The sequence below is a fragment of the Pholis gunnellus genome (genome assembly GCF_910591455.1).
Source record: "Pholis gunnellus genome assembly, chromosome: 24".
Taxonomy (NCBI): domain Eukaryota; kingdom Metazoa; phylum Chordata; class Actinopteri; order Perciformes; family Pholidae; genus Pholis; species Pholis gunnellus.
Genome location: NC_136551.1, coordinates 11,096,463 through 11,113,510, shown reverse-complemented (window position 1 = coordinate 11,113,510; position 17,048 = coordinate 11,096,463). Strand labels below are relative to the sequence as shown.

General features: G+C 46.4%; 1 protein-coding gene across 1 annotated transcript; it reads right to left on the bottom strand.

The window, feature by feature from the left end:
• On the bottom strand, positions 1-282 carry nhlh2 (nescient helix loop helix 2; the record flags this gene model as incomplete). The annotated part of the gene is made up of 1 exon (XM_079185646.1): positions 1-282. A coding segment is annotated over one exon (282 nt), but the record flags the coding sequence as incomplete, so codon positions are not given.
• Positions 283-17,048: the final 16,766 nt, after the last annotated feature.

Genomic DNA, 17,048 nt, shown 5'->3' with positions numbered 1-17,048 from the left:
GGTGGGGAGTAATTTCCTCAGCTCCGCGAAGGCCACGTTGAACGCCTCCACGCGGATCCGCTCTCGGGTGGCGTGGGCCGAGCGATACTTGGCCGTGGCCCTCCGCCGCCGCCTCTTCTCCTCGCGGGTCAGGGGCTGGTCGGACCGGCACTTGGCCCTCTCCTCGCCCTCCGCGAGCTCGTCCGAGGTGCAGCCGGCCGACCTGAGGCCGTTGAGCATCGACTCCGGGTCGGACTGGGTCCAGGAGAGGTCCGTCTCCGCCTGGTCCGGGCTCAGCATCATTTTGAATTCTCCGGCGTTGGCAGTCGCTCCTCCTTAAGAACCTGTGGACAAACCCAGCTATTAAAACATAGATTCGTGCTATTTACCCATCTGAATTATAGATTACAATGAGCATCTGCTTAACTGTTGTTGATCGAAACTTGCCAAAAAAATTAACACAAAAAAATAATGAAAAAAAAGTCAATTAAATGTAATTGTTTTAGTGTTTTCTGCCACCCCGAGGCCCCAGTGTGAGGGATGCCACAGCGGGGTGCCTGTCTGGGTGCCAGGGCCCCCCCATAAATCCAAATGCAGTCTACTTTCGTTGCATAATAACATTAAACTTCATCAATAATAAATCCCTCGAAGAAAAAATAAATCGTGTAATGGTTAATTTATTAAAGCCGGAGGCCTTAAAATAAAGCCGATCGATTAGAAGACTTTTTTTTTTCAAACAAAAATAAATGTCTGTTTCGAATATTTTTATTTGATAATTCTTAATAACGCGAGTTGTGACGATTTGAGGAGGAGAAAGTCCCTTTCTTTGTGAATTAACATAATCAGAATTGGCCATCTGTCACAGTGTGATGAACACATCTGCTTGGCTGAGGCCACGGTGACTTGACAGCATGAAGGATAAGACGGCAGAAATAATGTTGACATCTGGACATGACGACATCGGAGCTATAGTGCGTTTTCATTAAGCGAGGGAAGTAAGCATGTAGAAATCAGCAGAGAAAAAATTGCTAATAGAGGCACAAATATTGAAAAACAAACTTCTTTTTCTCCTACATTTGAGACTCACCTTGACAAAGAGTTGGGAGCAGAGAAATCTTCTGGAATCGAACTTCAAATCGCTCACGAGCGGCGCTTCAACTCCAGATTAAGTCATATTCGATGAAAAGATGGACCTTCAAATTAGCGGACAATTTTAAGACAAAACAAAAAAATGTAAAAGTAGTTTCTACTTTTTTAGCCTCGAACTTGCAACATGGGAATCAGGAGGTGGGGTCAAACGTCAAGTGGGTAAAAAAAAATGCTTCCGCACATCAAAACAGTCCCGAAGTCTTAAAGCTGATTAGCGATCAGTCCATAAAAAAATCAGATGATAATGATGATGATGTGAGCGGGGATCAGTCAGCAGCCCCTACACCCCCCCACCACTCCGGTGTGATGGAGAGACAAAAGAGCAGATATAGTGGAGAAAGTGCAGCCGGGGCTACTCGTCCATCCGCCGGTGGAAGATGGGGATAAAAGGGGGCGAGATAAGCGCGGCTCTCCCCGTGTCAGGGATGAGCGGATCGAAAGGCAGTTCGCAGATAATCCCCTCTCTCTCTTTTACCTCCAGTCCTTGTTCCGCCGAGTGTCATATGCGAGATAAGATCCAAACGATCCCGACTAATAAAGGCTCACTTCGGGGATGGAATATATTTGAGGAATGGTATTGTCTGACGCCGCCCCCTCTCTCTCTCTCCCTCTCTCTCTCTCTCTGTCTCTCTCTCACACACACACACACACACACACACACACACACACACCTACACACACGCACACACACACACACACACACACACACACACCTCCTCCCTCTCTCTTCACGCCCCTCAGCCCTCGAGCGCTCTCCCTCCCGTGGGAGCGTAGTGGGCAAAGGGAAAGCAGAGATGTGTGCATGATAAAAGGACGGGGAGAAAAAATAAATAAATGCCGTGTTGTGAGTTTGTGCACGTGCGCGCCCCCCCCAATGAACAGATGATTAAAAAAAAAAAAAGAACATTTAACTAGGTTTTATATTTAAGCGCAGGTAGGAGAGGAAGATAGAGCAGCTTTTCAAATGAAAACAATTTTGAAAGCTTGAATCCTAAAATGTCTTTATTTTTCTGTGCATTTGAATTTAAGATGAAATAAGATTTAAGATGAAATAAGATATAAGATGAAATAAGATAAGGGATAAATGTTCCCATGGGGGTTATTCAACAACAGCTCAGTGAGGGAGAAGGAAACCTTGCTTGTGTCATTTTGGCTTTTAGAAAACAATAAAAGTGTAAAACTTTTTTTTTCAATGACTCAGACAGCATAAGTGCATATAGGTTTATGTGAATAATATTTGAATAATACACTTTTTTCATATTTAATTCCTTGTTTCTGTGAAATGTACTCCTTGTCATGCATTTGATTTGCCACTATATTTTGTTCTGAATTAATTCTTGTCACACAAACTGTCTGCTTGATTTCAATTTTTGTCAATTTGGACTAAAAGTGTCAATAATACAAAAGACATTTCAACGGCAGCAAATGTCAGAGTTGGGAGTCATTTAAGATAAGATAATATCAGATCAATCAGAGTGACACCAGCTCTTTAAATCACAAATTAAAAATCGAAATCTAACCTTTTGTTATGATTAACAGTCTTTTTCACTACTGTAATACATGCAATTTGAAAGTCCGATCTCGAAAATGTTTGTATCATTTTAGCTTTTTGGAAACGAATAAAGAACTTAAAGAAAACTAAATCTTTTGAGGGTGATTTTAACAGGATCTATTTTTTGTTTGTCCGATGATTTAAATTGTTCTTTTCTTGAACAACAAGAACCACTTCATGTGTTAGTTTAGCCCAGTGATCCCAGCCGAGGGTTCACGCCCCCTTCAGGGTCAGATTACAAAAATGTACATTTATCCTTTGGACTTTTCTCTTTGAGATACATTGGATGATTTGACATTTTCTAACCTGTAGTTATTGAAATAAAACAATGTGAGAAGTTGACACATCAACTCAAGACACATCTGAAACATGACAAGGAGCTCCAACCAGAACTTTGTTGGATATACTCTCTCAGTGCTCTATTCCAACCCCCCCCCCCAACCCCCAACCCCCCGCCCTCCTCCCATCATGCATCCCAGTGCCCGGTGGCACCACCAGCATCGGGTCACGGGGGCACGGTTCCAGAGGGGGGACAGTGGCCAGTAAGTGTGGGGACTAGCTGCGCCTAACGAGGTGATTAAAACGATAAGGGGAAGCACGGATGACTTGCCGTGGCCCGCAGCCACCGTCGTGCTTATTGCCGCCACACACACACACACACACACACACACACACACACACACACACACACACACACACACACACACACACACATTGTGACTGAGAGAGAGAGAAGAACTACCACAGTGCCAGAAGGACCATATCAGTGAACACTCAGCATGTGACTGTGTCTGAGAGAGAGAGAGAATGTGTGCACGTGTGTGTGTGTGTGTGAGATGACGGACAGCTAGCCTCGGGTTTCGTGGAGTGTGTGTGACACAGAGAGACTCACAGCGGGGTGTATCGGAGACATGTCAGGACCAGGAGACAGAGGCCTCCTGACAGCTGGAGCCCACGGACACACACACACACACACACACACACACACACGGCCCACCACCCTAATTGCTCCACAGACGGAGAAGTGGAGAAGGTCTATGCTTGGTGGTCTGCGTCAACTACCCCCCCTCAACCCTCAGTCCGCAAGGCCCTCGGCCAAAGACATGTAGGACCCCTCTAAGGCTGTTTTGTTTGTGCCTGCTGCAATTACATGCCACAGCTGATGTTCTGACCACGGAGACGGGGAGGAGAACTGCAGGGTGGTGGAGTCACCAGAGGACGGTCATTTCAGTCGGAGGGATGACGCTTGGCTTGGTCATGATGTTGCTGGTAAAAGGTTTTTGTTTATGTGCACTGAATCTCACATTAGGTCAATCTTCTGTTTAAGAAAACAAAGTATTAATCTCATGTATGAACATCCTGAAGATCATGCCTGTGGTCTACCATCCTTTGATGAGCAGATTAAGGAATAAGCTCACAGACAGCTCTGTATGCATAGAAGCAATGAAATGTGTCATGTTGGCAAAACCCCAAAACCCAGTCGGCAGAAAAAATGTTGCCATTGTGCATATCTGCAAACCATGAGATATTAAGAATGTCTTTCCTGAAGCAAAAATATGTTTCATATCAGCCTCATGCAGAAACACACAATGACACGTGGTTAACGTTGAGAAACAACATCATGGTTTTGTGTTGAAATAATACGTATGTACGTATTAGCCTACGTATTGTAATGTAACAATGTAATGTGACAATGTAATGTAACAATGTAATGTAACAATGTAATGTAACAATGTAATGTAACAATGTCACGTAACAACCGTAACAACATAACATAAAAACATAATGTAACAGCAACAACAACGTACGGAAGATGAATAAATTACTCAACGTTAGTAACAACATTACTATCGTAAATAAACAACTGCCCATAGCGGACATCCTGACGTAAAGTTATGTAACAAGCGTAACAACGTTACATAACAACATAATGTAACAACCACAATAACGTACCGAGCATGAATAAATTGCTATACTCGTATATTAATCCACTTAATTTACAACTGGGCTGCAAAACCTCGAACACATTCATGTTAGAGTTCCTTTTTACAGATTAAGGGAAACTTGACTGCTCAACGCCAAGAAGATGGAAATTCCTCTTTGACATTTAAAATATGTAAAAACACACAATCATCTATTGACATCTGGTCCTTTTCTCACAATGTAAAATAAATCCTTTACTATTGCATTCAATGAATATTTCAACCTCCTAAGGTTATTTGTAAACCAAACTTTGCCACGATTGTTTCATTTCAGTTCTGGCAAGCTATGGAAACGAACAGATCCAACCTTTAACACTTTAACTATTTTAAATGCTTCATGTATTCATTTCAGGGTGACATATTCCTTTGAAAAGACCACCTCAGGAACAGGAGTTTAGTCTGGGATGAGATGCCCTCTCACTGCGGTTCCCATAATCATGCAGAAGTGGCACACACACAGGAAGCAGTACACTGATTTATGGTTATGATTATTCTTTGCAGGGCTTATATTGCCGATGCAGCTGAGGCCTGTTACTGCAGAGTTTCTGCGGAAATAAGATGCAAATTTGAGTCTGAGTTTTTGGAAGAGGGTTGCATTGTATTCCAGGCTAAGAAAAAAAAATGTAAAGTCCACGAAAATCCCTTTTGTTTTGTGCAGGTGGGCGTCGTTTTAAAAGGAGCTGTCATCGGAAAGGTGCAAAGTGACGAGACGTCTGTAATGGAGTTGTTTCTCTAATCAGTCAGAGTAGACGACCCAGCTGTCTGAGCCGCTTGTTACAACAAAAAAACACCTTGAACTCGTGCGACATACTCCCACCTGTCACCTATCACACGCTGCACGCACGCACACACACACACACACACACACACATTCAGGAAGCAGTGGGATGGAGCTGTGAAATGGGAAGGATTAGTCACTTTGTCAGGAGACGTATGAGGCTTCTCTCAGGTGGACGGCGAGCCACAGGGGGCATCTGGGAGACGGGAGTGAGAGGAAATTAGAGGCCGGAGAGGGAAGACAGAGGGGAGCAGACACGGAGGTGAAAAATGAAAGTGTGCAACAAAAAAAAATGAAGACGAAGAGCGAGGAGATGCGGTTTGCGAGGCACAAGAAAGGAGCCGACCGAGCATTTAGCATATAGAAACTCTTAACCTGACAGCGCGATCGCTCGGTGCAGTTCGTGAACGCCCGACTTGTGCATGTCTTCTTCCAGGGCAGTGAATTATGCTGGACCCTGGCCTTGTGTGTGTGTGTGTTTGGGAGGAGGAGGAGGAAGAGGGGAGGGGGTGTGGATTCAGGCCTGAACAGGAGGTGTGGGATCCAGAAAGCTGGAGGTCCCATGTGAGAATGTGGCCGTCGTCAGCGCTGCGGTGGCAGGCCTCGGCACCATCTGTGCTCCCAGCAGGGCGCCCGCAGCGCGTTCCCCGCCACCCAGACACATATGGACACACAAAGGTGCTCTGTCTCACACACACACACACACACACACACACACACATTGGGGGAAAACACTGAACGGTGAGAGATGGGAGGGAGGAGGATGATGGGTCCGTGGACGTCTTGTTGATGATGCTGACATAAGTGTGATGACAGAGAGCGAGAGGAGGCATTATTACTCAGCAAACCACCCATTCACACAAAAGCCCTTTACCTTCTTTACTCTCGTATTACAGGGGAGATATGTGGGATTACAAGCTGTTTAGAATTTCTTTATAGTCTTTATAGAACTTGCACACAAAAAGAAGTAAAGGAGAAAATCAGCGAGGAGGCTGTTACTATATCGTTATTCTTAGAGCCATTGGGTCTGATTCCGTGCAAAATCAGACATAATCATGCAGGTTCACCAGAAACACCTTCAGCTCAGACCAGCCCACCGCGGACAGACCCAGATCCGGCTTCACTGCCGCCTTCGACATGCAGTCGGAAGCTCCGGCGGGAAATGGAGAGCTCAGCTCCCGGCAGTAGCGTCTCCTCCTCCGGCCAGGAGCAGAGCTTCCCTCGCTGCTCCTCCTGGTCCTGCGCCGGGAGCCCACATCGACTCCACGCCGCTGGAAACCCAGGCCGCGCTGGGCCCGCTGGAGGGAAGGGAGGCGCGGTAGAACCGGAACCAAGACCGCACGGTGCCGACTGTCAGACCTCTGCTGCAGTAAAATAAGAGGTTTATAAAGGGAGTCTGGTCTTACCTTTGTTCTTCAGGTGTAGAACCATTTCACAACGTAAAGACATTTTAGGAAAGAATTTCGATGAGCATATCAGTACCAATCTCATGTCGGAACGGTAGCCGTCTGACTTAGCTTAGCATTAAGAACAGAAACAATCTGAACTCCATTTTGGAGACATGAATTCAGTCCTTGCCTCCATCTCTTCCTCCCCCTCACAGCCTCTCATACCTCTTCCTCCTGCCCGCTGACCCTGCTGTCTTGGCCCCTCTGAAGCTGCACCTGCCTCATTTACCATGTTGGTGAGCTCACCTCCATCTTCCTCATACCTAGCACCTCTCTCTCCCTCTCTTTCCCTCTGGCCCTGCAGCCTCCCCCAGTGGCCCCTGTCCCTCCATCCAGGGCCTCCAGCTGGCTGATGAGTTCATTAGGCCCAGAGCTCTGCCAAGGAGCATGCCGCTGTTCGGGCCAAACCGGGAGGGCATCATGGGGGCCCCTGGTGGTCATTGGGCACAGGCCACGGTCATTGGAGGCGGGACAGAAAAAGTCCCAGAATGCCCCACATGTCGACATTCAGGCTCCGTGTCCATTCTTGGAGCCGGAGACTGTTATTTCGCACATTAGCAATCTGGTTCTGGGGCCTGCTTCTCCCCCGAAACTTCGGCGGGGGAAGAGCACGAGGCGTTGTGGTCTGAAGGGGTCCACATACACAATGAGGGAAACAGATTTCTAATAATCCCCACAGGTCGCGGTGACATCTGGCCCCCACACTTGAACGTCGGCTCAATTAATTCGGAAAAACACAAAACAAAAAGTGCCGGGGGGCAAAGATCTGGGGGGACTGAGCGGGCCGCTCTGTACGTGTGTGTGTGTGCGTATTGATCGTGGCATTTGATCAAGTGGACTGTGGCGCATGAGTGTGTGAATTCGGTTCAAATTAGTCGAGGTGCACGGCTGCCTTACCGAAAGAGATAATCACGCTCCTGTTGTTTTTTACAGACGGAATCTCGTGAAACAGCAACAAAGACGCACGTTAGTGGAGGATGCTGAACTTTTCCTTCACGCGCTTCACCCGCAGCTCTGCTACGATTCCTCCTTTCCTTGCACGCTCACCTTTTCTCTCCTCCGTCCTCTGCCCTCCTTCTTCTTGGCGGCGGGTCAGCTGGGGTCGGGGGCCTTCCGTGGCTGGGCTCAGGTGTAGCCTCAGCTGGGCGGGAGTGGGGGGGGGGAGAAGAGGAAGGGGGAGAGAAGATGAGGAGAGAGGAGACGACGAGGATTCTGTCCCACAGGCTACCCGAGAGGGAGTCCGTCAAAAAGAAAGAAAAAAAATAGGAAACAAACACGTGCACATTCACGCAAGTAAAAAAACAGAAAAAACCCACAACAGCTTTGTCCCTCACCCCTCTTTCTACACCTCCCCCCCATCCTCTCTCATCCTCCCTCACTCCCTTCTCTCCTGGGAGAGGCCTGGCCGGGCTTGGCCTGAACGCCATCTGCTGCATAATGTAACGGGATGGAACTCCAAATCCTTCATTTCCACTCACTGCCTGTCATCTGTGTGTGTGTGTGTGTGTGTGTGTGTGTGTGTGTGTGTGTGTGTGTGTGTGTGTGTGTGTGTGTGTGTGTCCACTCGTACAGTTGCATATGCACACGTACGCTGGAAGGGTGTGAATGTTTGAGCGCGTGTGAGATCTCATTTTACGGATGTTGTGACATTAGCTCGCCCGGCGATGATGTTGAGTGACGGTTCCATGAAATAAAAAAAAGGTGACGCCAGGATTATTCCGCTGGTTATTGAATATGCAAACCACAGCGTCTGTGGAGGGGGAAAGGGACGACTCCCAAACTCCAGATCTGTTTCTCCGATGTAACGAATCTGAAGATGAACTCGTGGGGAATCTTTACCGATGGCACCTTGCCAGGACGTCACAAATTTGCTTTCGGTTTACAAGTTAACCAACAAAAGTGCGCAGAGTGGTGTTTAAGTGCCCCGCCCCTCTCCGCGGCGCTGGTAACCCGGAGGTGCAAAGTGTGGTCCCTCCACGTCCCCGTGGGGCCGCTGTGAATTGGGGGGGCCATCTGTTTTCTGGTAATAAGCTTTCTCTTCATTCACCCTCTCTCTCTCTCTCTCTGCCCTCGTCTTCCTCACCACGTCTCCTTCCTCTCTGCGTTTGATTCGTTTTGGAGGGTTTCCCGTCGCTCTTTCCTCTCTGCACGCAACACAAAGACGCAAAAAAAATGAATAGAAAAAAGAGACAGCGAGGCCGTGTAGCTTCTGGACACAAACAGACTCCGACGCTGCGAGTTTAGGGGAATCGGAGACATGGTGAAATATCACAGTGTGAACCCTGAACCCTGACCAGCTATCCGTGGCTGTTGACATAAAGTAAACGTGACACATCCCTCCTCACATAAACCCATACACCCCCTCCAGCTGCCGGGAGGCCACCAAAGTCTGTGCATTGGATTTTTCTTTGTTTTACCGGTTTTATGCAGCGGCTCTGGCTGCATTTAGAGAAAAGCGCTTCATTTGTTTTGCAATAGTTGTATTGGGTTGAATGTTAACAGTAATGCGCTCTCATATTAAGATGTTCTCTTCATTTGCTCTTGTTTAGTTGCAGTGCGTTGAGCTCTCAGGGCCACAGTCATATCTGACAATAAATAAAGAATTTAGCTATTTTATTGTGATTATTTCTTGTTTTCTTCATCTGCAAATCACATTTCCAGCAGAGGACGATAATAATTTGGGTCTTATTGAACTGAATTGACCGTCTTGCCACGGCTCACACACTAACGACCTCCACTCCCATCATCCTCCTCTGCTGGAGCCGCGAGTCACCGACGGCCGGCTGATTGTTTAAGTTTTGGTTTAGGAGAAACATTCGGTATTAGATTGATCGGGGGGGGGGGGGAGTTGCCATGGCTACGGCGCGATGTGAGAGATGCTGAAGGGGACGGGAGCGGCGGGGAGGAGGAGTGTGGATTTAAGTCCACAGCCACGGCGGCGTGTGGCAATCGAGTGTGAAGAATGGAAGCCGCGTTCCAAGGTCCAGCTTTAAGAGCGCACAGCTCTGCTTTCAGAAGTTGCCCCTGCACTCAGTAGAGCAGGACCAAAAACACACGTTTGCAGCTGTGCGACTGCTCCGGCATGGGTGCGCCAATCCCAACGTCACGCAACGCACATTTATGTTTCATTATTGGGGGGGCCCCCGCGCGTGACAACGTCGATATGTCATCTGATATTGTTCATTATCCCGGCTGTTGCATTATCCGATTTATGCCTTCCTATGGCAGGTTTCAATACAGCCCGGTGTTATATCATGATTATTATGAGCGGGTCCGGGCGCCGGGATGCTGTCTGCATCTCGTTGAGGCAGAATGAAGTGGATCAATATACCAGAGGGGGCTGAATCGGTGGGGTCTGCATGTGTGAGTGTGTGTGTAGACAGACAGCCTTGGGAGATCAGAGCGCACAACTGCTTCAAGCTTCTCTCTCTCTTTCTGTCTCACGCACGCACACACGCGCACGCACACACACACACACACACACACACACACACACACACACACACTTGTGATGTTTTTGGTTTTGGGGCATAGAAACAAATATAATCGCACAGTATATCAGCCTGCGACTGCTTCTTCCCTCCCTTTGTTGTGTTGGTCGCAAACTTCATGAAGCCATATTTCTTCGGTGACGCAGCAGACAGGCAGCGCTCGCTTGCTCTCATTTAAGTGCAGATTTTACAAGCTGTTTGCGACGGGAGCTCGGGCTAGTCGAGCCGTGTGAATACATCTGTTGTGTCGACCAAAGTGCAGCACAACAGGCTTTCGGTGTTATGAAATTGAAAAAAAGAAATCCAGAGCCCTGTAGTAGCTCAGGTGCACTGTTGGTTTGCTCTGAGAAACTGATTTGCTCTTGTTTTCCTTTATCACTTTTATACACAAACACACACACACTGCTGTTACCTTGCAATTACACTAATTTAATGCACCATTCCCCTCTATTAATCCCGAATTCTGTCCACATTTTTATTCACGCTTTAAATGAAGGGGCTGCCACATGCATCACTCCGAACAAAAGGGAGGTTAGATTTATTCGCCATTTGGGCCAGTGTGGGTGGGTGGTGGTGGTGGGGGGGGTCATGCATGGGCATAACTCGGGCCCCTAAAGGAAGGCCCCCGCTGCCAGCTGCCAACCATAATTAAAGCGGCCCTGCCGTGTCTATCACTGATTATGTTTGACCTGGCTAATAAGGCGAGTGTGTGCCACCTACGCGTGGCAGCGGAGCGCCGCAGCCTCCGCCGCGGCCCCCGTTTCAGACGAGGTTATTAGTTTGATGCATTGCTGATGACAAAAAAACGTGCGCGTGTTGCTGAAACATTGGTTGCGTCGATGCTGCAGCACTCGGTGCGATGGGTGCAAAAACAGAGTGTAGATGTTGTTGTATCTCCGAAATGTCAACTTTTACGGTAACGAATTAAAGTTGTGATCCTCTATGATTTTCATGATAGCAATCCATATTTTAACACTATATATAGTCAGCATTATTTCTGCAATTGCCATTTAATGTATTTATATTCAGTAGTTATCTCTCTTTATTAGCGGTTTTAAATGGCGGAGTCCGCCATTCCCATACTGGATCCAGATTACAAGCAATAAACACATAACATTTAGTGTAAATGAATGCCATTGATAACAGCCCCACTGTTTACTTTGGACTCACCAGGAGGCAACCTCTGAAAAGTGAAGCAAAAGTGCCTTTAACCTTGCATTATGTTTAATGTCCACCAGGGGGCGACTCCTCTGGTTGTATAGAAGTCTATGAGAAAATGACTCTACTTCTCTCTTGATTTATTACCTCAGTAAACATTGTAAACATGAGTTTATGGTCTCAATCTCTAGTTTCAAGTCTTCTTCAATACAGCATGATGTTCATTTAGTACATGATGGTCCATTTAGAGTCACACAGACCATAAAGCAGGGGATGCTTTAGGGGCGGGGCTACACAGTGATTGACAGGTTGCTACCATATCGTCTGGGAGTTGTCTGTGTATTCGTCTCAGAACTTGAATCCCTCGTGTTAGTGTGTGTGTGTGTGTGTGTTTTTAGTTCATGAAAGTTTATTCTTAATTAATTAATTTTGGTCTCCTAAAAATTAGGCTGCAAAACCGTAGTCCACAAACCTACGGGTGACGTCATGGTAACTACATCAACTTCCTAAATATGTAGTCTATGGCCAAACATTTCCTACTTCATGTTAATTCAATTGACATGAGTTTGTTTGGCTGCACCGTTAACACACACATCAGTTGAACATCAGTTGCTCTTCTGTTGTATATCTGAGAAAACAGCTGCTGAACAAGTGTTTGCTGTAGTATTACACTTACTGTGATAACAAGGAACCACAAGCCATCAACTAAATCAAAAGGAACATTTCATTATGATGTGATATTGTGAAAGGCATCTGTTTTCAGGAGAAAACGCTGTATTTAAAACCACAGCACACTAGCGGCTCAGCACTAAACGGACACGGTTAGCGAGCAGGCTGGTGAACACAGTGGACCAGAAACAGCTAAAAACAGTGAATATTGGCCTTCAAATACAAATATTTGCCTGTAACTGCTGTACGTGTGAATAAGCAACTGTTCAGCCAGTCCACTTCAAAACTGTTGTGTCAATGTTGTGTTCACAATTTTGGTTCAGCTGCAAAAACTATTGTTATGCAGGTTAAAGGGTTTACTTAGGTTTAAAATAAATGACTGAAAATAACGTCCAACACTTTGGGTAATTGATTAATTATTGAAGTCATTCATTAAGCAAAATGATTTTTTATAGTCCAGACAATAAAATGATTAAAAAACAGCCCGATAGGCTTGACATTTCAGGAGTATCCGATTGGATTAGAAGCCGATAGAAGATCATGAGAAACTCAAAACTCACCAGACCTGCTTAGGAACAGCGCGGATATTCACATTTATTCTTACTTGTGAAATGATCACCGTCTTCCAAATGGCAATCCCAGGGAGGGCTATCCTTTAGTAGCTGCCTCCGCCTGCGTGTACGCCAACATTGCAGCAATCAGTATAAATTAATAATAAGTGAATCAAAGTGCTTAATTTAACGGGGGCTATGAAAGATTAATACCTGACATTATCCAAGCTGCTGGGCTGTAAGGGGAACCACCCAGGCCCGGGGTAAACCAATCGCGTTTCTATGAATATGACATTAGACACATTGATGCGATGTGTTACATCAATGTCAGCCGGAGTCTTGAGTAGAGCAAGTCTGGATAGAAAGTCCACTGACTGTGACTGGTCTATTTCTGTCCCTCCCTCCCTCCCTCCCTCCCTCCTCGGTGGGTCTAGAGGCGAGAGATCAGTTCAGGGTGGAGGAGAGCTGGTGTTTGGCCTGAGGGGCCTTTGGACACAGATTCTGTCATTGTCCACAGCTGCCACTCCGCCCCTCCCTTTACCCCCCCACCGCTCCGTGGCCGTCCTCACCTTAAGGGCATCCCCCTGCTCCCCCGCCTCCCTAATGAAGAGTGACACGCGTCCGGAGGATCTGATCTAGTCTGAAACCGGGCCCTTGCCTCTCCTGTTTTGTCTCCTATTATTGACTGCGGTGGCTCACACTGAGTCGCGGTGATGAGAGCGCCATATACCCAAGAGGCAACGCTCCCAAATCGGTAAGGGGGGGGGGCTCAAAGGGCAGATGCAATTGTATGGAATCATGAGGACCTAATTGTCTTTATTCATGAGGCGCGTGATTGATATTAGGGGAAAATGAGACACTCTAATTGTCCTCTTATATGAGGAATTTCTGACTGGATGAGTGTGTTGTGAATGCATCAGGGTGTGTGTGTGTGTGTGTGTGTGTGTGCAGTACTGGGTGAGATATCAAACTGACAACTCCTAAAGGGCATCTATGCAGCGGTCTCCCGACATATCACTTGAAATAATTCATGTTGTCCTTTCTGACAGTTTCTTGCTTTTATTGCATCCAGAGAATCCAGACACGACATCATCAGCAAGAAATGGATACACAACACACACAAAACAAAGAAAATGGCAAGCACGGAGAAGGACTGTAATACTACAGTAACACACCTCATGGTGAGTTAGTTACTTCAGATACAGCCTTTTGTTTTCCCTTAAGTAGCTTTGCAGCGGTTGAAATCATCTTGTTCCACGCTGTCTGACAGCCTGGGATATATTATATATATATATATATATATATATATATATATATATATATATATATATATATATATATATATATATATAAGCTTTATGGTGTTTACACAGAGTGAAATATTTGACTCCTTGTTTTCTACGGCTGCACCGTTCCATCAAATTCCAGACGTATGGTGGAGAAATCTTATATGAAGTTCAGTGGGTTTGCAGAAAGGTGAAAATCGTATTACTTGTTTTTTTGAATATCCAAAACTGTACATTGAGAACATACCGAGACCAGAAGAAAAGAAAGATCATCACTCTGAAAAAGCTCTTGTGAGACTTGCTGACCTCTCCTAAACCTCGTGGGTTGCCTTCCAGACAGGACCCTGAAGCAATATGACGAGCCCCACTGTGGAGAAGGCCTCCGATTGGCTCACCCTGACGTTACCTTGACCAATCTCACTTCTCATGCCGAAACCCGATCAATCCAACCAACAAATGCAACCGGCACCAGCCAATCAGAGGCAGTGTAGAGCGGGTTCTTGATTTAGCAATTCTGAAACGAAGCGGTCTAGTGTTAGCAATATTAGCATTGTAGCTAGGCTGGGTCCATTTGGGCCTTTAAGTGGCCATCTTTGGCAATAGGTTGAAAAACCATTTGGTTAAGTTATAGTTTTGGAGTTGATGCTTTAATAAAATCGTTGTTCTCTGAAGCTAAGAGAGACATCTCAGTGTCACAGCAATAGGTCCAGTGTGAGTCTGTCTATCTACGTAGCAACCCACCTAGCAACCTATGTGCTGCACACGAGGCATCCCGCTGAACCGTAATTGGAATCCATGAGGGAAAACACCTTGACTGGCTCAGGTAAGCGTAAACTCCTGTAATGTTGCCGTGTGTGTTTATGTGGGCCAATGTGCACACACGCACACACATGAAGAGATAAGCAGAGCGTGCATGTTTATGCATGTGTGTGTGTGTGTGTGTGTGTGCATCCACCAGTGTAATGTGATAAGCTCCAGCAAAGCACATACCTGATGCCATTAAATGCAATTTCCCCTGTGTGTCAGCTGAGCCATTTGTCAGCTGCTAACACTGCACGCTTTATTAAAAACCTCATCCGCTTCAATTAACTGCGCCCGCAAAGCAGTTTAACTCCACTCTAATCCTGTAAAGATGTTTAAACAGGCCTCGCGTACAGTAGGTACAACATCTCAAACCAGTGAGGTGCTTTTAGGATTTCCTTTCGCCGCTCTACTCGTCACTTAAAGTTGGGGTTCTGGTCGGGAGGGAGTGGGTTCAGAGTGAGTGACATCAGAAAAGGAACGCCTACAATCCAGCCCACATGACTGTGGGTCCCGGCCCTTCAGGGTTCTGGGTGAAACCCTTTAAATATAAAAGGGTTGTCGGTAGAACTCCTTGGTATCCTTTTATATTCCAGAGAGGGTTCTAGGTGGAACCATTACACCATAGAAGGGTTGTCTGTAGAACCTCTCACGGATGGTTCTCGGCATAAACCTATATGTTGGGTTCTAGGTAGGACCCTCTGAAAGGGTTCCAGGCAGAATCTTTACAAAAGGTACCAGTAACCAAAAGGGTTCTCCTGAGGAAACCCAAAGAACCCTGTATGGTTCTAGTCAGCACCGTTATTTTTAACAGTGTGCCGGCACATTTACATGCGCACAGTTTTCTTTTGCGACGTTTATTTCTCCCAGAATATGAATATGAAGAGTCTGAATATGAAGGGACATTTACGGCTGTAGCTGTAAAATCAAGCTGTAATCTGTGTGCAGCAGCAGCTGTGGCCCGTTAGGTCATTTTGAACCGTTTTCTCTGTTTTTATGTCAGCCGATCGGTTTGAAAGACGCAGGTTAAAATAAGGAACAAAGTTTGTTAATTGGAGGTCGTTCCAAGGTCGTTAACAAGGTCCATGACATCCCATCAAATCGCCTACTGGTTCACATTTTGTGTTTCATTTTTGTCATTTGAATTGTCTGAACTGTCATTTAATCACGCTCGTCTATTCTATTGCACGTCTGTTGGTCCTGGGAGTGTTTACTTCCTCAGTTGTTGAGGTTTGCATTTCTTCCTTGTTAAAGGGGTTTTGGATGGAGAGCCTGGTATGCTGTACAGATTGTAAAGCCCCTCGAGGCCAATTGTGATTTGTGATATTGGGCATGTATGAATAAAATCGACTTGACACTCTTCTGAGATGCAGCTCCCGGATCATATTGTGAGCCAAAAAAAAAAAAAGCAGCAACAATGAACTCAGTAGAAAAGTGGATTTGCATGAGCGGCTTCACTACATCCGTGTGGGCGTTGGACGTACATCCTTAGGTGCAGAATTGTCCAACATGGACGTTATTCCTGAGGATACCATGCAGAAATACTGCAGGTGATTGACACAAAAAGATTAAAGCCACGGTGTAAAGTTTACAGCCAACAGACCCTTAAACAGTGATTCTGCAGAAGGAAGGAGGGAACAAAATGACCTCTCCTTTCAAACAGCACACCCAGGCTGAAGGTCTAAATCTGCTTCCCACAAGGATACCACACATGCTCTTCTGCTTTCTTTCACTCTCTGCTGCACACACACCCTGTTCGCACATAAACACACACACACACACACACGGTCATGCCAGCAGGGAGGTGGCGGTTAGCGTGGAGCTGTCACCGGGGGATCCTGGGTGGGGTTTGTGGGGAAAGGGAGAGGTGTAAATTGGGCGAGCGCTGGGTGCAAAGCCTCGTGAGGGAAAGCTTGGTGCTCGTTCTCTTGATGCTCCTTCACTCACAGCCCGAGAGATACAGGTGGTGGGTGAGGTGAAGATGTGGGGGGGGGGGGGGGGTTGTGTTATATTGTGTTTGTATCAGGGCCGCGGGCTCCGTTGTGTCGTCCTCTTTCTTTAACCCCCGTTCCTACTCTCGGTGCGAAACATCACATTGGATTTGAAAGCAGAACGAAAATGTGGCGATCAAAGAGCGAGAACGTCCAGGAGAAAGACTTGTGATTGTGATGGTGTTGACCGCGAGTAAACAGGTTTACCCCGTA